At 43.7% G+C, this 23,898-nt stretch overlaps 1 protein-coding gene across 1 annotated transcript in view; it reads right to left on the minus strand.

Annotated features, from left to right (window-relative positions):
- The window catches only part of LOC311117911 (kelch-like protein 32), a 61,934-nt gene that overhangs the window by 32,255 nt on the left and 5,781 nt on the right, over positions 1-23,898 (minus strand). Inside the window, exons 2-3 of the mRNA XM_084157578.1 lie at positions 8,833-8,930; positions 7,472-7,652 (exon numbers count right to left, since the gene is read on the minus strand). Coding sequence (XP_084013704.1) covers positions 7,472-7,652; positions 8,833-8,855 — 204 coding nt within the window. The 5' untranslated portion in view covers positions 8,856-8,930. The remainder of the gene's footprint in view (positions 1-7,471; positions 7,653-8,832; positions 8,931-23,898) is intronic.

Consider the following 23,898-nt stretch of genomic DNA (forward strand, 5'->3'; position numbering starts at 1 on the left):
AGTCTTCTTTTTGAACAGCAGAAAGAACTGCTTCTGTTACAGCTAGAGCATGGACAAGCTAAAATGGAGCATGATCGTGTAAAATATGAAAGGGAATTGGAATTTAAACAGGATATGGAGCGTGCTAAAATCAAGCTGCAACAAGAGCGACTAGAGTTGGTTAGGGAAGGAAAGCTCTCAGGGGAGAGTTAGCTCTGGGAAGGTGATCCAGAGTTACCTAGGGGTCGTTCCTCTTTTGGTCGTAATCCAGACACATTTGATATTGTTGGGAATTTACGGTTGTTGCCCCAGTTTAATGAAAAGGACCCGGAGACATTCTTTTCGCTGTTTGAGCGTGTTGCTAACGCTAGGAGTTGGCCTGATTCTGATCGCACTTTGATGTTGCAGTGTGTGCTGACTGGTAAAGCGCAAGAAGCATATTCAGCTCTTAGTGTAGCCGACAGTGTTAGTTATGATAAGGTTAAAACGGCTGTGTTACAGAGTTACGAATTGGTCCCTGAGGCTTACCGCCAACGATTTAGAACTTTAAAAAGGGATGATCAGCAGACTCATGTTGAGTTTGCGCGAATATTATCTTCACAGTTTAATCGCTGGTGTTCCGCCTCTGCAGTTATGACTTTCCAAGGGCTGTGTGATCTGATTATGTTAGAACAATTTAAGGACACAATCCCTGATCGTATAGCGACGTACATTAACGAACGAAAAATAAAGACTGTCGCTGAAGCTGCGGTTTTGGCAGATGAATATGTGTTGACTCACAAAAATGTTTTTGCAAAACCCCGTATTCGGAGTGAGTGGGGGCGTTCGCAGAGATTTGGGCCTCGCTCGCCGAGATACTTCGGTTCCCGGGCAGAGTTTCATTCAACTAGGGTTGAGCCTGATACCCGTGGTAAAACTGACTTTGGTCAAGAGTGTCACTACTGTCAAGAATTAGGTCATTGGAAAAATGAATGTCCGATTCTTAGGTCTAGGGGTAAATTCAGTACAGGTGCTTATGGTAAATCGAGGCCTACAGCGTTAGCAGCGCCTGTTCCAGATCAGTTCACTCCTGACGCATTGTCTCATGCCCAGAGCCATGTGAAAGGCTATATTGATCCCGACTATTTACCTTTCGTTACGGAGGGTTTTGTGTCTATGTTAGGAAGTAAGAACCTAGTGCCAGTAAAGATCCTAAGAGACACAGGTGCCTCTGAATCATTTGTGTTGGAATCTGTGTTACCCTTCTCTGCGGAGACTGATTCGGGGAATAGTGTTCTAATTAGGGGAATAGGTTTGAACACTCTGTCAGTTCCATTGCATAAACTGATGTTGGATTGTGGACTGGTGAAAGGTGAGGTTGTTGTGGGGGTGCGTCCTTCATTGCCTATTGAGGGTATTGACGTGATCCTTGGAAATAACTTGGCTGGGGAGCGTGTGTGGCCTATCGTGTTTCCATCTTTAGTGGTTTCCACTAAGCCTTCAATTGTAGGGATTCCTGATGAGAGTGCGCAGAATTTCCCAGAGGTGTTCTCTGCGTGTGCAGTGACGCGTTCTATGATCCATGACGACTTGGTCACGGAACTGGCTAACGAGAATACCACAAAGAAGTCTGTTACTGTTTTCCCTGTTATCCCGTTATCTGTATCCCGCTCCGATTTAATCTAGGCGCAATGGACTGACCCTACATTAGAAGAGTTGCGGGACCAAATTGTGCCTGTGGAACAGTTGGGAGATGTCGCACATGGCTATTTTCTCCAAGAGGAGGTCCTGATGAGAAAGTGGATGTCTCATGGTAGTTGTTTTCTAGGGGAGGCGATTAGTCAGGTTGTGGTACCAGTTAAGCTTCGTGAGTTGGTGCTGACAACTTCTCACAACGACGTTGCTGGGCATATGGGTATGAGAAAAACCTACAATCGCATATTACAACATTTATTTTGGCCAAGATTAAAGAGGGATGTTTCTGATTTCATCAAAACTTGTCACACCTGTCAATTAACTGGTAAACCTAATCAAGCTATTAAGCCGGTACCACTGTTCCCTATTCCTGTACTCAGTAAACCTTTTGAGTATCTGATTATTGACTGTGTTGGTCCTCTTCCTCGTTCTAGAAAGGGTAGTAATTATTTGTTGACTGTGATGTGTCAGACCACTAGGTTTCCTGCTGCCTATCCTCTCCGGTCTATCACAACTAAGTCTGTGTTAAAAGCTTTGACTCAGTTTCTCTCACTGTTTGGAATCCCTAAGGTCATTCAAAGTGATCAAGGATCTAATTTCACCTCTAATCTCTTTGGTCAGGTTCTCCAACAACTCCATATTAAACATAACTTGTCTAGCGCCTATCATGCCCAAAGTCAAGGAGCACTGGAACGTTTCCATCAAACACTTAAGTCTTTGTTGAGAGCTTATTGTACTGAGATGGATAAGGATTGGGAGGAGGGGTTGCCTTGGCTACTGTTAGCTGCTAGGGAGGTTTCACAGGAGAGCACAGGTTTGAGTCCAAATGACCTAGTGTTTGGACATAGGGTGCGTGGGCTTTTATCTGTTCTCCAGGATGACTGGAAGTCTCCCGAGCCTCCTCAGTCCCTGTTATCATATGTGTGTGATTTTCGGCGACGCTTGTATGCCGCTGGTGAAATGGCTAAAGAGAAGCTATCATCTTCACAGGACAGGATGAAGAGCATATATGATCGCCGAGCTGAGCCTCGTCACTTTAGTCCAGGTGATCAGGTTCTGGCTCTGCTGCCAATTGTTGGTTCTCCTTTTCAAGCCAAGTTTCAAGGTCCATATACAGTGGTGCGCCAGTACACTGAGCAAAATTATCTAGTTGCCACTCCAGAACGGAGGAAAGCACACCAACTGTGCCATGTAAATTTGTTAAAACCCTATTATGCACGTTCCTCTGAGACTGAACAGGGGGGGGGGGGTCTACAGAGGACGGTAAGGCTGTTCTTTTGGCTGATACTGTTTATTCCCTGGGTTCTGGTCATGCTAGGTCTGTGCAGGAGCAGGAAGATGTTTCTGGACCCGACGATTGCATACTGCAGGGTAGATTGAACAATTCAGAGACACTGGAGATTTTAGATAACCTTCTTACTCATCTACCTGTTGATGGGCGGAAAGAGATGGTTGGTTTGATTCTGAGATTTCCAGGGTTGTTTTCTGATACACCTACACGTACAAACTTAATAGAACATGATATTGACATTGGAGATGCTGACCCCATTCGTCAACGGTTCTATGGAGTTTCTTCAGAGAAACTGCGCTGTCTGGATGCTGAGGTCAGGTACATGCTGGAGAGTAAAATAGCAGAGCCTTTTTTCTCCAGTTGGGCTTCTCCCTGTATCTTGGTCAGTAAATCGGATGGAACAAACAGATTTTGTACGGACTACCGTAAGGTAAACGATGTCACTAAGCCAGATTCATTTCCTCTTCCTCGGATGGAGGACTGCGTTGATCAAGTCGGCGCAGCTAAGTTTGTGAGCAAATTTGACCTGTTAAAGGGCTATTGGCAGGTGCCACTGACGAGTAGGGCACGTGAAATCTCTGCCTTTATTACACCTTTTGGTCTGTACTCGTATTCGGTTATGAGTTTCGGACTGCGTAATTCGCCTGCCACTTTTCAGCGACTTATGAATAGGGTTGTCTCTGGTCTGGCCGGGTGCGCTGTTTATCTGGACGATGTAGTGATGTATGCAGATACTTGGGAGGAACATCTGTTCCGTATTCAAGCCTTGTTCGGACATCTGGCTGCGGGTCGCCTCACGATAAATTTGGCTAAATGTGAGTTTGCTCAGGCGACATACCTTGGATAAGGTGGTTGGGCAGGGTGAAGTGCGTCCTGTTCGGGCTAAAGTGGTAGCTATTGATGCTTTTCCACTACCAACTACTAAAAAGGAACTGATGCGTTTCTTGGGAATGATTGGGTATTATCGTGGTTTTTGTAGGAACTTCTCTACTGTGGTCGCTCCCTTGACATATTTGCTGAAAGCTAAGGCTGTGTATGTATGGTCTTCTCTAATGAGATGGTGTTTATTTTTACAATCCTTCCATCTAGATGTGCGGCACATCCGGGGGGACTGATAACGTGATTGCTGATGCGCTCTCTCGTGCGCCCTGTTCCTGAATATTGATGTGACCGACCATTGTTTGATTTTGTCATGTTCTATCTTTCCTGTTTGTCCCCTCCTAGTCTTGTGTTCTTCTTTCCTCTTAAAGGTTGCTTCCTGTGTAAAGGTTGCTGAGGTCTGGAGAGGAGGATGATGGTTGGGGCAAGTGGAGGTGTGAACATGTACAATTTGTCGGTTTGGGACGCAGGGGCTGGTACGTTGGTCCGGGGTCCTTGTTGGTCCCCGGTTTTATGGGGGGGGGGGGGGACGACGACGACAACCCTCCCACTCTGTCTGCCGTATTCTCTCTTTGCTCTTGTTTCCTTATTAGGATGCCGGTGGGCGGAGTTGGGAGGGTCGTCAGCTACATGGGAAACACCTGGGACGGGTGTGTCCCAACATAAATGGACCTCTTCCACATTCATTGAGGAGACTCTCTCCAGGCAGATACTTTGACTTTGGTTGTGGTATTTTTGTGGTTTTTTGGTTGTTGCTTTGGCACCTCTCAACACCTTTCCATATTACATTTATGCATGCAAACACTCACTTACACTACTGATTACACACACCATTGTTATTTGATTTAGTTTACTTTAGTTAATAAATATATACTCTGAGTATTCCTTGTCTCCACGTGTCTCCCTTTTGTTACGAACTTGAGCCGGTTCGTGACAATAAGATAACCCTTTTTGGTTCCAGGTAGAACCCTTTTTGGTTCCAAGTAGAACCCTTTTGGGTACCATGTAGAACCCTCTGTGGAAAGGGTTCTACAGTCATTGTAAAAAGTTTTGAGAATGACACAAATACTAATTTTCACAAAGTCTACTGCCTCAGTTTTGATGATGGCAATTTGCATATACTCCAGAATGTCATGAAGAGTGATCAGATGAATTGCAATTAATTGCAAAGTCCCTCTTTGCCATGAAAATGAACTTAATCCCCCAAAAACATTTCCACTGCATTTCAGCCCTGCCACAAAAGGACCAGCTGCCATTATGTCAGTGATTCTCTCGTTAACACAGGTGAGAGTGTTGACGAGGACAAGGCTGGAGATCACTCTGTCATGCTGATTGAGTTAGAATAACAGACTGGAAGCTTTAAAAGGAGGGTGGTGCTTGAAATCATTGTTCTTCCTCTGTTAACCATGGTTACCTGCAAGGAAACACGTGCCGTCGTCATTGCTTTGCACAAAAAGGGCTTCACAGGCAAGGATATTGCTGCTAGTAAGATTGCACCTAAATAAACATTTATCGGATCATCAAGAACTTCAAGGAGAGAGGTTCAATTGTTGTGAAGAAGGCGTCAGGGCGCCCAAGAAAGTCCAGCAAGCGCCAGGACCGTCTCCTAAAGTTGATTCAGCTGCGGGATCAGGGCACCAACAGTGCAGAGCTTGCTCAGGAATGGCAGCAGGCAGGTGTGAGTGCATCTGCACGCACAGTGAGGCAAATACTTTTGGAGGATGGCCTGGTGTCAAGAAGGGCAGCAAAGAAGCCACTTCTCTCCAGGAAAAACATCAGGGACAAACTGATATCCATTGTCCCTTTGACGCGGTGAAGTTGTCCTGTCCCCTTAGCAGAAAAACACCCCCAAAGCATAATGTTTCCACCTCCATGTTTGATGGTGGGGATGGTGTTCTTGGGGTCATAGGCAGCATTCCTCCTCCTCCAAACATGCCGATTTGAGTTGATGCCAAAGAGCTCCATTTTGGTCTCATCTGACCACAACACTTTCACCCAGTTCTCTGCTGAATCATTCAGATGTTCATTGGCAAACTTCAGACTGCCCTGCATGTGTGCTTTCTTGAGCAGGGGGAGCTTGCAGGCGCTGCAGGATTTCAGTCCTTCATGGCGTAGTGTGTTACCAATTGTTTTCTTGGTGACTATGGTCCCAGCTGTCTTGAGATCATTGACAAGATCCTCCCATGTAGTTCTGGGCTGATTCCTCACCGTTCTCATGATCATTGCAACTCCACGAGGTGAGATCTTGCATGGAGCCCCAGGCCGAGAGAGATTGACAGTTATTTTGTGTTTCATCCATTTGTGAATAATCGCATCAACTGTTGTCACCTTCTCACTAAGCTGCTTGGCGATGGTCTTGTAGCCCATTCCAGCCTTGTGTAGGTCTACAATCTTGTCCCTGACATCCTTGGAGAGCTCTTTGGTCTTGGCCATGGTGGAGAGTTTGGAATCTGATTGATTGATTGCTTCTGTGGAGAGGTGTCTTTTATACAGGTAACAAACTGAGATTAGGAGCACTCCCTTTAAGAGTGTGCTCCTAATCTCAGCTCGTTACCTGTATAAAAGACACCTGGGAGCCAGAAATCTTTCTGATTGAGAGGGGATCAAATACTTATTTCCCTCATTAAAATGCAAATCAATTTATAACATTTTTGACATGTGTTTTTCAGGATGTTTTTGTTGTTATTCTGTCTCTCACTGTTCAAATAAACCTACCATTAAAATGATAGACTGGTTATTTGGTTGTAATTTTGGGTAGAGCAGACATTTCTATATGTTTTTGTTAGCTGCATGTGCAACATAACTCCACCATTCCTACCGATAATATCATTTACAAAGATTATACCTTTTTTTTTTTCTGAAAAAATAAAGGTTTTTTATCAATTAGTATATTTGAGTTTAACCACAATATTTGTTGCAATATTTGTTCTGTCATTTCTGGAGGATTAAATTGAAATTGCAACCAACTTTATATGGCTTGTTTTAGAAATAGTGATATTTGGGAGATGATTTCCTTTTCAAATACCTGAAAGTGAGGGGTTGTAATCTGAATAAAGGGAAAAAGGCCATTCTTGAACATTGGGTGAGACAATCTTACTAGTTTGCTAGAGAACCAGTTCGGATTTAAGTATAATTTTTGTATGACTGAAGCTTTTAGTGATAGGTCTAATGCTTTAATATTTAATAATTTCTGTCCTCCGAATTCATATTCTTGCCGTTCCAAATAAAATTGAATATTTTTTTCTCATATAATTTTAAAAACTGTTCGCTAGGCGTAGGCAAGCCTGCATCACGCACCTGCCGCAAGGGGGAAAGGACGCCAGGGAGAACACAGGACCAACCACAACAACCGTCCGCCAAAACAACAATTGCCTGCCAAAAATACAATGTTCAAAAATATTGACTCTTTGCATAAACTTAATATAATTGTCAATAAAAGCCTTTGACACTTATGGAATGTTTGTAATTATACTTCAGTATACCATAGTAACATCTGACAAAAATATCTCAAAACACTGAAGCAGCGAACTTTGTGAAGACCAATACTTGTGTCATTCTCAAAACTTTTGACCACGACTGTACATGGAACCCAAAAGGGTTCCACTCTTTTTTCTAAGAGTGCAGTGTTCTCCCCAGGTCCAAACTCACCCGGAAGTAATCACTGCACGCCGCCAGCACCGCTTTATGGGCGTGGAACTTCTGGTCGCCGGCGACCAGGGTGACATCACAGAGTAGGCCGTCCTTCCTCTGCTGGTTGAGGGCGGAGAGGACGGAGTCCTGGTGAGACTTGGACTGGCATAGCCTCTGGTCTGTTACCAGCTCCTTCCCACTGGGGGGGGGGGGGGGGGAGAGAGAGAGAGAGAGAGAGAGAGAGAGAGAGAGAGAGAGAGAGAGAGAGAGAGATCAGTAAATGCTGGGGGAAAATCTCTGTCTCTCTCGTCATCACCTTTCTTGTCTCTCTGCTCATCTAATTTTAGTCATTTAGCAGACACTCTTATCTAGAGAGACTTAACAGAGCAATTAGGGTTAAGTGCCTTGCTCAAGGCAACATGGACAGATTTTTCACCTATTCAGGTCAGGGATTCGAACCAGCGACCTTTCGTCACTCGCCCAACACTCTTAGCCGCTAGGCTACCTGCCACATCTCCAGCTTGGTGTGTCACCTTCAATAGTATTTAGTATTTGTAGTATTTGAACACAAGTCTGGTGTGTGTGTGTGTGTGTGTGTGTGTGTGTGTGTGTGTGTGTGTGTGTGTGTGTGCGTTCTCAGGGTGCGTGGTGAAGCACTGGAGCCCCATAATGGCCACCTCCAAGGCCCAGCAGCTGCTGTTCAACATTGTCAACATTTGTCACATGCGCCAAATACAACAGGTGTAGACCTTACAGTGAAATGCTTACTTACAAGCCCTTAACCAACAATGCAGTTTTAAGAAAAATAAGTGTTAAGTAAACAATAGATAAGTAAAAAATAAAAGTAGTATAATAACAGTAACAATAACAGTAGTGAGGCTATATACAGGGGGTACCGTTACAGAGTCAATGTGCGGGGGCACCAGTTAGTCGAGGTAATTGAGCTAATATGTACATGTAAGTATAGTTAAAGTGACTATGCATAGATAATAAACAGAGAGTAGCAGCAGCGTAAAAGAGGCGGTTGGGGGTGGGGGTGGGTACAATGCAAATAGTCCGGGTAGCAATTTGATTAGCTGTTCAGGAGCCTTATGGCTTGGGGGTAGAAGCTGTTAAGAAGCCTTTTGGACCTAGACTTGGCGCGCTGGTACCGCTTGCCTTGCGGTAGCAGAGCGAACAGTCTATGACTAGGGTGGCTGGAGTCTTTGACTATTTTTAGGGCCTTCCTCTGACACCGCCTGGTATAGAGGTCCTGGATGGCAGGAAGCTTGGCCCCAGTGATGTACTGTACTTGTGTGTGTATGTTTCACGTGTGTGTGTGTGTATGTTTCACGTGTGTGTGTGTGTATGTGTGTGCCCACAGATTCACCAGCTCTTACCTGACACAAGGTTCAGATGGCATGCTCCCGGAGAAGGAGAGAAGAGGTGGAACAGTATTCTGTGATTCCTGAGGGCTGAAGTTACTTCATGCATTAGCCTGGAAAGAGAAAGAGACAAGGTACATTTCAAACAATCCATTTGGTCAGCTAACTGCTAACCCCCCAATACAAACAGACTGAAAATCCACTTGAATCTACGTCACTGCGAGAATGAAGAAGAGACACTGTGGGAATTAGCCATCGGCAAAGAAGGACCACGACCTGAGCTTCCTACTGACACTGTGGTTAAGCATATAATGTTTCTTAACACTTCTACATTAATGTGGATGCTACCATGATTACGGATAATCCTGAATGAATCGTGAATAATGATGAGTGAGAAAGTTAGACACACAAATATCATATCCCCCCCAAAAATGCTAACCGCCCCAGTTATTGTAATGGTGAGAGTTTAGCGTTTCATTGGGATATTTGTGCGTCTGCAGATGGCATAACTCTTTTATCTGTCCAGAGAGCTAAATCAGGTGCACGTGTAGGCATATTGCTGGCCAATCAGATAGCTTAGATCACCGTGTCTACAGCAGCTTCCACGAGCCCACAGCAAATTTAATTGGAAATATAACTTTGCCCCGTGGTTCTCCGCCCATGCACTATAGTTAGGCCCTATAGGCTATTGATTATTTAATTGATATCACACAATACATTGTAGGTGCACTTGATGTCCCGCGGACCAGCAGAGAATTGCACTTGGCTTGCATTTTGACTCAGAAAGTGATCTTGACTAAGAGAAGGTTGTTGGCCACTGTTCTAGTCTATATAGGCTATAGTATGGACTATTATGTGTATTAATTAGCATACTGCTATAATTTACCATTCCTTTGATGTTGTTTAATATGCAGCATGTAAGCTAATGCAAACCTGATCTACTTTGATTGGCCTCCGTGCCAGTGATTAAATGGTTACATTCCTAGCCTAGCCTAGCCTAGCCTAGCCTAGCCTACTCTCTCCTATGTCACTGAGCCAAGTCATATCAGGGCATTATGTCCTAGTCTCATAGTCTGATTAATTAAGCTAGGCCTATGGTTTACATGTTTAGATTAGTTTATTAGGATCCCCATTAGCTACTGTACATGCAGCAGCTACTCTTCCTGGGGTCCACATAAAACATACAAATACATAACGAAATACAGAACAGTTATAGACAAGAACAACATAAGATATCACATTAAATAAATAAGAGTTACATATAGGAAAGTCACCAAGAGACAACAAAAATAAAATGTACACACTATTCATTTACACTGAGTGTACAAAACATTATGAACGCCTGCTCTTTCCATGACATAGACTGACCAGGTGAACCCAGGTGAAAGCTATGATCCCATATTGATGTCACTTGTTAAATCCACTTCAATCAGTGTAGATGATCGGGAGGAGACAGGTTAAATAATTATTTTTAAGCCTAGAGACAATTGAGACATGGATTGTTTATGCGTTCCATTCAGAGGGTGAATGGGCAAGACAAAATATTTAACTGCCTTTGAACAGGGTATGGTAGTAGGTGCCAGGCGCACCGGTTTGAGTGTGTCAAGAACTGCAACTCTGCTGTGTTTTTCACGCTCAACAGTTTCCCGTGTGTATCAAGAATGGTCCACTACCCAAAGGACATCCAGCCAGTTTGACACAACTATGGGAAGCATTGGAGTCAACATGGGTCAGCATCGCTGTGGAATGCTTTCGACACCTTGTAGAGTCCATGCCCCGATGAATTGAGGCAAAAGGGGTTGTGAAACTCAATATTAGGAAGGTGTTCTTAATGTTTTGTACACTCAGTATATACAGTGGCGCTGTGATACATGTTTTTATCTGTTTTTTAAAGCTAAACTTGCTTTTTGCCCGAGTAACTTCTGGTGGCAGAGCATTCCACAATGATATGGCTCTATACATAACTGATTGTTTTTGGTTTGTGTATCATGAAGAAACTTGTAGTGGCGTGTCTGGTGGGGTATGTATGTATGTTTGAAGTGTATGCAAATAGATTATACAAGTGGTTAGTCCCGTTGATGCTGTGCCGACTCCGGGTGATGACTTCACAGCAGGGTAAAGGTCACGGTCAACACCAATGTCCATAATAACCATGCTCCCATGAATAGTAATAATACTATACTGCAGTTCAGTACACCACCTATTCAGTAGGAATTATTTATATAGTGTGCACACTATAGCACTTCTTCCCCCTTAATTTCAATCCTCCTGCGAGGAAAATACATTAAGTATACAAGTCAACAACTAAACAACAACAGTGCTTCCTCTTCTTTTCTTTACAATACTTTAGAACTTGTGCTAGTGTTACTGCAACTGTAAACAAACAAAGATAACAGACCTTTTTCTTTCAACTATGTCTGCTATTCAAAAACTAACACCATGAGTCTCCTAGTCTCAATTATAGTCAGTCTGTCAGGAGCCTGTGATGTGCGCAGTACTCCTGGTGTTTCACTAGACACAGGTGAGGCGTGTCCCAGTGGAGCTGGGTCTGAGGGCACAGGAGTGGGTCGGGTGTTGGTAAGAGACAGTACATCACCCTCTCCTGGAGCCACTGAATGCCCCTGTTCCTCAGAAACTGTTCCCTGTGGTGTTTCCATTTGTGCACTACCCCCCACAGCTGTTTTGTCTGAATACATTGGATTTTATTTGTCATAGCGTAGCCGGATGTGGTCCTGGTGTCTGCGTATGACTCGACCATCAGTCAGTTTGACTACAAAGGAGACTGGACCACTCTGACTCAGAATGATACCTGGCAACCAGCGTTGGCTGCTTGTGAAGTTGCGGATGTAGACAGTGTAATTTGGTTGTCCTTCCCCGCTCTGTACACAATGGTGTATTAGTGAGCTGAAAGTGTGAGAGCCCAGCGCTGTATCCTTGCTGAAGCCATGGGAGGAATACATCTTGATTCACTGAAAAGGCTCATCAGGGGCTTGTGGTCAGTGCATATGGTGAAATTATGACCTTAGAGGTACTGATAAAAACATTTTACAGCAAAGACTATGGCTAGAACTTACTTCTCTAACTGTGAATATTCCTTCTCAGCGTGCGCAATGCAAATCCAATAGGTTTTTCTGACCCATCCTCCATCTGATGAGAGAGTACTGCCCCGACGCCATAGGGCGAGGTGTCACATGACAGGATGATCTCTTTGTATTGGTCGAAGTGAACCAGCAGTTGTGCTGATTGTAGTAGTGCCTTTACTTCCTTGAAAGCTTTCTTTTGTGCTGGTCCCCACTTCCAATTACAGTCTTTGTGGAGCAGCTGGTACAGTGGAGCCAACACTGTTGAGACCTCAGGGAGGAACTTACCATAGTAATTCACCATGCCCAGGAACAACCTAAGCTCGGACACGTTCTTGGGGTTTGGAGCATCCTTAATTGCTCTGACTTTGTCCACCACAGGACACAGACCCTGTGATCTTGTGACCTAGGTATGTCACGCTCTGTGCTTGGAAGGTGCACTTGCTACGCTTCAGGCGCAGCCCTGCCTCAGAGTGTCTCGTTAACACCTGGTCCAGATTGCGGAGGTGCTCCTCCTCCGTCTCCCCTGTAACCAAGATGTCGTCCAGGTACACTGCTACATGAGGGATCCCCTGCAACAGATTGTCCATTGTCCTCTGGAAAATGGCCGGACTGGATGCCAACCCGAAAACCAAGCGGTTGTATTTGAACAAGCCTTTGTGAGTATTGACTGTAACATACTCTTTTGATTCCTCGTCCAGGAGGAGCTGTTGGTAGGCATGGCTCATGTCCAGCTTTGAAAACGTCTTTCCTCCTGCAAGCGTTGCGAACAGGTCCTCCACCCGCGGCAGCGGGTAAGTGTCCAGCTTGGAGGCCATCTTAATGGTGAGTTTGTAGTCCCCGCATATACGCACCGTGCCGTCACTTTTCAGAACGGGAATGATTGGAGCTGCCCAGCGGGAGAACTGATTGGGTGTAATGATGTTTCTTGCAGCCGCTCCAACTCATCCTCCACTTTCTTTTTCATGGCGTAGGTTACTGTCCTGGGCTTGAAAAAACTAGGCTCTGCTTGAGGATCCACGAACAGGACCCTGCAGCATGCCCAGTTCATCTCTGAAAACCTCAGAGTACTTTTGAATGACATCCAGTCACTTGTGTGTGTTTTATTTCACCACAGTTCAGTTGTATTTTGTTGAGCCAGTCACGCCCTAGTAGACTAGGCCCATTCCCTTTAACCACCAGGAGCCATGCTCTCGCTTCCTGGCTGTTGTATCCACCTCTAGAGCCCCCAGCAATGGTATGGTCTCTCCAGTGTACATACGCAGTCTGATCCCTGCCGGTGTGATGGCAGGAGCCTATTTTGAGTCCCAGGTCTTTCTGTAGGTCTCCTCACTTATGACAGATGGAGAGGCCCCTGTGTCAACCTCCATCCTCATCTCTTTTCCATCTACCTCCACTGTATCATAGATAGGTTCCTCACGCGGCTCACTTACATTAAACATGTTGTAGGAACAATCCTCTTCTTCTGTGCTCTCTAGATGGTGCGCTGCTGGCTGCAGCTTCTTCGATTTGAACTTACCCTGCCCAGTCTGCCCTGCCCAGTGCCTTGCGGTCAGAGGCCGAGAAGTTGCCATACCAGGCAGTGATGCAACCAGTCAGGATGCTCCTCTTGATGGTGCAGCTGTATAACTTTTTGAGGATCTGAGGACACATGCCAAATATTTTCTGAGGGGGAATAGGCTTTGTCGTGCCCTCTTGGTGTGTTTGGACCATGATAGTTTGTTGGTGATGTGGACACCGGTGTAGTACGATTCAAACTTAGTCCTGTATTGACTCTTTGCCTCTTTGATGGTTCGTCGAAGGGCATAGCTGGATTTCTTATAAGCGTCCAGGTTAGAGTCCCGCTCCTTGAAAGCGGCAGCTCTACACTTTAGCTGAGTGCAGATGTTGCCTGTAATCCATGTCTTCTGGTTGGGGTATGTACGTACGGTCACTGTGGGGACATCATTGATGCACTTATTGATGAAGCCAGTGACTGATGTGGTGTACTCCTCAATGCAATCGGGAGAATCCCAGAACATATTCCATTCTGTGCTAGCAAAACAGTCCTGTAGCTTAGCATCTGCGTCATCTGACCACTTCTTTATTAACCGAGTCACTGGTGCTTCCTGCTTTAGGTTTTGCTTATAATTAGGAATCAGGAGGATAGAATTATGGTCAGATTTGCCAAATGGAGGGCGAGGGAGAGCTTTGTACGCGTCTCTGTGTATGGAGTAAAGGAGGTCTATTTGTTTACAAATACACACAGGCCTCCTTGTCTTACCGGAGTCAGCCGTTCTATCCTGCCGATGTAGCGTATATCCCGCCAGCTGTATGTTGTCCATTTCGTCGTTCAGCCACGACTCGGTGAAACATAAGATATTACAGTTTTTAATGTCCCGTTGGTAGGATATCCGTGATCGTAGGTCATCTATTTTGTTTTCCAATGATTGTACGTTGGCTAATAGGACTGATGGTAGAGGCATATAACTTGTTCGCCGTCGGATCCTTACAAAGCACCCCGACCTACGTCCACGATATCTCCATCTCTTTCTCATGCGAATGACGGGGATTTGGGCCTTGTCGGGTGTCTGTAGAATATCCTTCGCGTCCGACTTGTTGAAGAAAAAATCTTCGTCCAATACGAGGTGAGTAATCGCTGTCCTGATATCCAGAAGCTCTTTTTGATCATAAGAGACGGTGGCAGAAACATTATGTACAGAATAAATTACAAATAACGCAAAGAAACACACATAATAGCACAATTGGTTAGGGGGCAGCCATCTCATCCGGTGCCATTATTATTCAAGAGAATAGAGCGCTGTTTAGTCTCATCTGTAATTCCATTTGCCAAGAAAAAGTGTTCCAACCTTTTTACATATTCTGTCCTCGTTCTTTTCCAAAAACTCATTGATAGTCCCAAATATTGCCATTGTAACGCAAACTTTTCCTTGATTCTCGTTAGCGATTTCCACTTGTTGCTGCTGATTCTCAACTTCGGCGATTCCCTCCGGCGGCTCCTGCTCTCCAAAAAAATGGATGGCTAACTCACGGTTTCTTAGCTAGCTAGCGCAACATCACGTACCAGCTGACCTCAAAGTTTTATCCTCATCGCCAAAAAAAAGTGGTAGCTTTACAAGGATTATCCACACGCGTTTCAATGTTCATTGCCTTTACTTGCAAACTACAAAATAAATGGGTACAGCCATGTACAAAAGGTAGAAAACAGGAGAGCGATATACCCAACTCAACATGAGGTAGTGTTCCATTAATGCTGTGCCAATTCTGGGTGATGACATCACAGGAGGATAAAAGGTCACGGTCAACACCAATGTCCATAATAACGTACCTCTCTCCATCTTCACAACAACTTTGTCAATATGACTTGACCATGATAATTGACCATCCAATGTTACTCCTAGGAGTTTAGCTTCTTCAACTTGTTCAATGGTCACACCCTTTATGTACAACTCCAGTTGAGGTTTACGTCTAAGAGAATACTTTGAACCAAATACAATGCTTTTGGTTTTAGTATTTAAGACCAGTTTATTTTTCAAAATACCCACTCTGACACTGACTAACATCCTGATGTGTAGAGTGTGCAATCATCAGCATACATAGTCATTTTAGCTTCTTGTAAGACAAGTGGCAAATCATTTGTAAAAATAGAGAAGAGTAACGGCCCAAGGCAACTGCCCTAAGGGATACCGCACATATCTGATGCAGTGGCAGTCGGTGCCGTTTAAGATGAGGGAGGACGATTCTTTTTTTTATGAGCATGGCATTATTTCTATTATAGCATATTGGATGACTGTCATTCATATACCATTCACCCAGCTCAATGTAACAGGGATAGGTTTAGGCTACTTACTACAGGATACTCCCATTTTCCCTATACCCATCATGAGGTTGCTACAACCTAGCCTATGAATGACCGTTTACAACGTACAGTTGAAGTCGGAAGTTTACATATACCTTAGCCAAATACATTTAAACTCAGTTTTTCACAATTCCTGACATTTAATCCTAGTAAAAATGGTCTTAGGTCAGTTAGGATCACCAGTTTATTTTAAGAATGTGTAATGTCAGAATAATAGTAGAGAGAATGATTTATTTCAGCTTTTATTTCTTTCATCACATTCCCAGTGGGTCAGAAGTTTACATACACTCAATTAGTATTTGGTAGCATTGCCTTTAAATTGTTTAACTTGGGTCAAACGAGTCGGGTTGCTTTCCACAAGCTTCCCACAATAAGTTGGGTGAATTTTGGCCCATTCCTCCTGACAGAGCTGGTGTGACTGAGTCAAGTTTGTAGGCCTCCTTGCTCGCACACGCTTTTTCAGTTCTGCCCACACATTTTCTATAGGATTGAGGTCAGGGCTTTGTGATGGCCACTCCAATACCTTGACTTTGTTGTCCTTAAGCCATTTTGCCAAAACTTTGGAAGTATGCTTGGGGTCATTGTCCATTTGGAAGACCCATTTGCGACCAAGCTTTAACTTCCTGACTGATGTATCCACATCATTTTCCTTCCTCATGATGCCATCTATTTTGTGAAGTGCACCAGTCCCTCCTGCAGCAAAGCAGCCCCACAGCATGATGCTGCCACCCCCGTGCTTCACGGTTGGGATGGTGTTCTATGGCTTGCAAGCACCCCCTTTTTCCTCCAAACATAACGATGGTCATTATGGCCAAACAGTTCTATTTTTGTTTCATCAGACCAGAGGACATTTCTCCAAAAAGTACGATCTTTGTCCCCATGTGCAGTTGCAAACCGTAGTCTGGCTTTTTTATGGCGGTTTTGGAGCAGTGGCTTCTTCCTTGCTGAGCGGCCTTTCAGGTTATGTCGATATAGGACTCGTTTTACTGTGGATATAGATCCTTTTGTACCCGTTTCCTCCAGCATCTTCACAAGGTCCTTTGTTGTTGTTCTGGGATTGATTTGCACTTTTCCCACCAAAGTACGTTAATCTCTAGGAGACAGAACGCGTCTCCTTCCTGAGCGGTATGACGGCTGCGTGGTCCCATGGTGTTTATACTTGCATACTATTGTTTGTACAGATGAATGTGGTACCTTCAGGCGTTTGGAAATTGCTCCCAAGGATGAACCAGACTTGTGGAGGTCTACAATATTTTTTCTGAGGTCTTGGCTGATTTCTTTTGATTGTCCCATGATGTCAAGCAAAGAGGCACTGAGTTTGAAGGTAGGCCTTGAAATACATCCACAGGTACACCTCCAATTGACTCAAATGATGTCACTTTCTTTACTAATTTCTCTGAACTATTGTCCTTGAGAACTATGATAAAATCATTGTGTTGGCGACTTTAATACTCATGTTGACAAAGAGACTGACTCCAAGGCCACTAAATGTATTAATCTTTTGAGCTCTATGGACTTTATCCAACATGTTACTGGGCCCACCCATAACCGTGGCCATACTCTGGACCTGGTTATTACCTAGGGGCTTTCTATTGACATATCCTCTATTGTTGATGTTGCTTTATCTGATCACCACTGTGTATTTTTTACTACCTTGTTGCCCATAGCACAGGGTAATACTGCACGCATTATTAAGAAACGCTATCTTACCTCTGAAGTTGCTACAGATTTTATTGAGTGTATGAACAATACATCATCACCTATTCTGCCTTCCTCTTGTGATGATTTAGTTGATAACTTTAATAGCAAATTAAGGGCAACCATTGATGCCATTGCTCCAGTAAGGTTGAAAAAGGACTCATCGAAATGGAGAGCCCCTTGGCTGAGTGAGGAAACAAATCAATTAAAGAGAAATTGCAGAAAGGCAGAGCGGAAGTGGAAAAAGTCATAGTTGCAGGTCCATTATGATATTCTGAGAGAGCAACTTGGCATATATAACAAGGCAATTAGAAATGCCAGACGGGCTCAGTTTTCTAACTTGATCACTAATAATCTGAATAATTTGAGAGTGCTCTTCTCGACAATTGATGGCCTGATAAATCCTACCCCCACAAACCTGTGAACTTCCCTCCACATCTAAATGTGATGAGTTTGCGGCATAGTTAACCTCTTCATCACTAGGCACCTGGCTAAAGTGCCTGCCTCGAAAATGCATGCCCAAATTGAATAGAGTATACAGTGAGGGAAAACATTATTTGATCCCCTGCTGATTTTGTACGTTTGCCTGACTGACAAAGACATGATCAGTCTATAATTTTAATGGTAGGTTTATTTGAACAGTGAGAGACAGAATAACAACAAAAAAATCCAGAAAAACCCATGTCAAAAATGTTATAAATTGATTTGCATTTTAATGAGGGAAATAAGTAGTTCACCCCTCTGCAAAACATGACTTAGTACTTGGTGGCAAAACCCTTGTTGGCAATCACAGAGGTCAGACGTTTCTTGTAGTTGGCCACCAGGTTTGCACACATCTCAGGAGGGATTTTGTTCCACTCCTCTTTGCAGATCTTCTCCAAGTCATTAAGGTTTTGAGCCTGACGTTTGGCAACTCAAACCTTCAGCTCCCTCCACAGATTTTCTATGGGATTAAGGTCTGGAGACTGGCTAGGCCACTCCAGGACCTTAATGTTCTTCTTCTTGAGCCACTCCTTTGTTGCCTTGGCCGTGTGTTTTGGGTCATTGTCATGCTGGAATACCCAATCACGGCGAGTTGAGTTGATGCCAAAGAGCTCGATTTTGGTCTAATCTGACCACAACACTTTCACCCAGTTCTCCTCTGAATCATTCAGATGTTCATTGGCAAACTTCAGACGGGCCTGTATATGTGCTTTCTTGAGCAGGGGGACCTTGCGGGCGCTGCAGGATTTCAGTCCTTCACGGCGTAGTGTGTTACCAATTGTTTTCTTATTATTATTATTATTATTATTATTATTATTTATTCTTGGTGACTATGGTCCCAGCTGCCTTGAGATCATTGACAAGATCCTCCCGTGTAGTTCTGGGCTGATTCCTCACCGTTCTCATGATCATTGCAACTCCACGAGGTGAGATCTTGCATGGAGCCCCAGGCTGAGGGAGATTGACAGTTCTTTTGTGTTTCTTCCATTTGCGAATAATCGTCACCAACTGTTGTCACCTTCTCACCAAGCTGCTTGGCGATGGTCTTGTAGCCCATTCCAGGTCTACAATCTTGTCCCTGACATCCTTGGAGAGCTCTTTGGTCTTGGCCATGATGGAGAGTTTGGAATCTGATTGATTGATTGCTTCTGTGGACAGGTGTCTTTTATACAGGTAACAAGCTGAGATTAGGAGCACTCCCTTTAAGAGTGTGCTCCTAATCTCAGCTCGTTACCTGTATAAAAGACACCTGGGAGCCAGAAATATTTCTGATTGAGAGGGGGTCAAATACTTATTTCCCTCTTTAAAATGCAAATCAATTTATAACATTTTTGACATGCGTTTTTCTGGATTTTTTTGTTGTTATTCTGTCTCTCACTGTTCAAATAAACCTACTATTAAAATTATAGACGGATAATTTCTTTGTCAGTGGCCAAACGTACAAAATTAGCAGGGGATCACATACTTTTTTCCCTCACTGTATCTCCAAAACGACAAGGGCTATAAACATAATCTTGGTAGCAAAAGAAAGGTAACACGTGAGATGTATCTTGAAGTGAAATAGTTAATGTGGGTATTACTGTGTCAGAGTACATGAAGCTAGAACACAGCATAAATTGGGAGGTTTTGATTCCGCCTGAAAGTAACTTCAGGTTTTATAGGGAATGCTTTATTTGATTTATGCAGCTGCAGCCCCTAAACACCATGGGACCATAGCCCAATATCTGATGAGTACTTATGTGAAGTTTGATGCCAATAAAGTAAAGTAAACCAACGTTGTTGGGGTTTTAGTTGAAGTATGTTTAGGCAGATTAGCAAATGGAGACATTTGGGCACCATCAGTGCCATTTGACTTTTATATCATGTACCAGACAGCAAAAGTCATTTAATTTCACTAACATATCACTATATGTGTACATTCCATCAAAATACAACTGTTTTGATGTTGTTTCCAATGTTCTCCCAGACCTCTATACGTGTTCCCATTAAAATAAACCATACAATGGGAAAGTTTGACTCCAAACTGAGCAGATTTATTAGAAACTATAAACAACAAATGTAAAAACAAAAGGTCCACACATCCCAAAACTATAAACAATGATATGGTGTCCTTGGGTGGGTTGTCACACAAAATGTATAACCTTTTCACCCTAAATCTTGCTGTCGTGCCAATCCTTGAAACAGTTACGCTTTGATGTAATGCACAAAGGGACTTGGCACTTCCTGCAGTACAAAGGTGTTTTCACTTTGGGGATGCCAACATCCAGACATCTCCTACAGTTCTTCTTGTCTTTGCTGGCATCATCACCATAGTATTCTGGCATGCAGGATGTTGGTGGTGGAGGTTGCGGTTCAGACTGTTTAGCAAAGCTCACCATTTCTGTGAGTAGCTTTTCCCTGAACTACTTCTGTGTGTACGGCTTAGTGGGGTTGTTCTTATGGAGTTCTTTGTGAAGTAGGAAACTATTTACAACAGCAATATCAACAAAATGAGAAAGAAAAGTCTTATACCATTTCATCGTCTTGTGGTGAACACTGTAGTATCCAATCAATGCGTCGGATAAATCCACTCCACCCATGCGCCGGTTGTAGTCGGCTACCGCATCTGGGACGGGCACAGTTTTAGTCTGCCATACACCACCCTCTTTTACCTTCCTTTTGACAGTTTGTCCACTAAATTCTTCATGTACAGTAGAGCACATGGTTACCTCACGTGTGTCCATCCATTTTACAAATAATACATTTCCTTTGCGTATCCACCGCAAATCTCCCCTTTCTGCTTTTTTTGGAGGTTGTTCCTTTTGGTTTGTGGGAAACCAATCCTGTTCGTTCTAATTGTCCCACAGGCACCAGTGTTAATTCTACGTAGTTCCTCAAAAAGGTCAGGGCTAGAATAGAAATTGTCTACAAAAAGTATATAGCCCCCACCAAGTAGAGGGAATGGCATCCAGTCCATAACTGAAGTGTAGCTTAGTCCCTGGCCTGGTGTGTGTCACGACTTCCGCCGAGCCTGCCTCCCCTCCTTGTTCGGGCAGGCTTCGGCGCTGGTTGTCACCAGCTTACTAACCACTGCCGCTCCTATTTTCATCATTCCATTTGTCTTGTCTTGTCATTACACACACCTGGTTCTTATCCCCTCGTTAGTCCGTGTATAAGTGTTCCCTCTGCCCCCTTGTCCTTGTGGGTGATTGTTTAATTGCGAGAGTAGTGGAGCTCGGTGGAGCTACTCGTACCATTTTGTTGCCAGGGTAGATATTTCCCCTGTGCCTATGTATTGTATGGAGATACCATTACAGTGTATTGTCAGGGTAGATAGTTTCCCCTGTGCCTGTTTCGTTTGTCGCTATTCCAGCGCATTTGTGTGTAAAGACGGAATAAACTCTGTATTCAGTGATTACCCTCCTGCTCCTGACTCCTTCCATCACACTCATCACAGTGTGAACACACTCTTGCCTTCATAAACAAAAAAAATCCACGTATAAGCAGTATGAGAGTCAGCTAGTACAAATAATATATACCCCAACTTAGTGGGCTTTGCTTTCATATATTGCCACATACTTATTCTCGCCTTGGATGCCACCATCCTTTCGTCTATGGAGATGTTTTGGTATGGCTGGAAATGTGATTTGCAGGCATTGGTAAGCTCAGTGTACAGGGGCTTGATCTTGAAAAGTCTATCATATTCTGCAGTGCCTTTTTTAGTGTTGTTGGCTTCATCGTCTTCTGGTTTGCTCAAGTGCAGTGACCACATGATTGCTTCAAAGGTCTCGTGTCATAGTGTCTCCAGGGAAGTGGAAATATATGGCCATTCCTTCCTCCAGTAGGTGCCCCTCTCGTGTACAGAGACAAGCCCAGAGTATAGCAGAATTGCCAGGAAAATGTAACAATCTTTCATCGTTAGTGGTATCCAAGCGAATTTCAGTCCAGACTGCAGTCTTTTGGCAGCATTTGTATTAGTGTTGCAAATTATTGTGCGGACAACCGAAGTGCTAAAAAACAGTTGAAAGAGTGAAAGGGGAGACCATGACGCAGCGGTGTCGATTGTCGGGCCTGGGACTCTGGTGGGCATAAACCGGATTGGGTCTGGTCGTTCATCATTCTCTTCTCTATTATGCCACCTGTCTTCCTCTTCCTCTTCTTCCTCCCCGACTCTTGGAGTGGCAGGCCTACCTCCACCACGCTTACTTGGATGCGCTGACTTTGAGAAAGCTTTCCCTTTTCTTTTGGGTTGAGGGCTCTTTACAGGGGACTCAGTGTCCGATGAAGACCGTGGCCGAGGGAGGGGAGCAGAAGTGCGTTGTCTAGACAAGCGGCCAGGCTGAGGAAGAGGAGGCTCTGCCTGAGGAAGGGGAAGCTGTGGCTGAGGAGGCAGATGCTCTGGATGTGGCTCATCACCCCTATAATCCTCACTGTGCAAACAAGACAAAGGAGAAAAGAAAATCATGACTAAATCACACTTGTATTCATTCATTGACAAATCTGACATAAAACAGTCAGATATATAAAATAAATAGTTAGAACTATGAGAATGTTGACTAAAGTGATAATTCAGTGACAATAAATAATACACATAGTATTCTATTGTAAGTAAACTTGCGTGTGGGCCTCTAAGCTAAGCTAGCGCTAACTTATGTTGAGCTTCAGTTACTCAAATATATATTTTAGAATGTATGTTTTGTACTCATACAATACATTAGTAATAGTAGTATTAGAAGTAATAAATAACAATGGGATTACATACTCTTCTGATGCTTGAGTAGGGCCCTGTACACGATAACCGTCGTTCTCGTCGTTGGGGTCTGGTTCGTCCGGTCTAAGCAGGTCCTCATCTTCCGATTCAGAGTCAATGGGGATACATGGAGTCCAACTTTCATCTGTTACAATTAATAACGCCTCTGTAACTGTATATTTGTTACTAGAGCCTGCCATATTTTTTATAAACGTTGCGTTTTACCTCCGAAATTGAAGTGCTGTTGTGCGCTCTGCGTAATGCAGCAAGTCAACTAATATGAGACAATGAGGTGCGCACTTAGATATTTCAACAACCGATTGGTCAATTTTGACATGTGACCCCTCTATCGAAAGCTCTGGATCAGTATAATTAAATTAGCACAATTACAAGCCACTGGGATTGCATCATATATCCAGAAGATGGCGACAAAACAGTGCCTGTTGTGATTGAAACAAACTACTGACTTCATCTTCAAACACATTCTTGGCCATGTAAAACGATGGAAACTCATTGAAATCGACTCAGAATGAGAGAGAGACACTAGAGTATCTTTTCAAGTGGTTTTATTCGATCAGACACTACTTTTGGTAACAAAAACAACAAAGGTAAGACGCAGTTTGTTGTTGTTGTTATCATCTTGATCCTATCCCCACAACCTTCTTCAAAACAGTTTTTAATTGCATATTTTAGGAAGTGCAAGCTATTGTTAATCACTCCCTGTTCACAGGCACTTTCCCCACTGCACTAAAAACTGCTATGGTGAAACCCCTTCTGAAGAAAAGTAATCTAGATTCTTCAGCTCCAATCTCCAACCTTCCATTCTTAAGTAAAATTCTGAAGAAATTGGTTTTCAAACAGCTAAATTATTTTTGAAGTGCCAACTGTATTTCTAAAAAATTCCAACCTGATTTTCGTGCCCACCACAGCACAGACAGCCTTAGTTAAAGTGGTAAATGATCTTAGAGCCAACACATATGCCAAACAGCTCTCTGTCCTTGTACTCTTGGATTTAAGTGCTGCAGGTGGGTTGGCCTCTCCGGTCCAGTTCTAAATTGGTTTAGGACCTATTTAACAGGTCGAGACTGTCACCCTTGGTGAACATAACTCAAAGAAAATAGATATCACATGTGGCGTTCCACAAGGTTACATTTTGGGTCCGGTACTGTTCAGCGTTATCAGAAAGCACAGCATTGATTTTCACTGCTACCAAGACTATACACAACTTTACA

The sequence above is a fragment of the Coregonus lavaretus genome (genome assembly GCF_964263955.1).
Source record: "Coregonus lavaretus genome assembly, chromosome: 3".
Classification (NCBI taxonomy): domain Eukaryota; kingdom Metazoa; phylum Chordata; class Actinopteri; order Salmoniformes; family Salmonidae; genus Coregonus; species Coregonus lavaretus.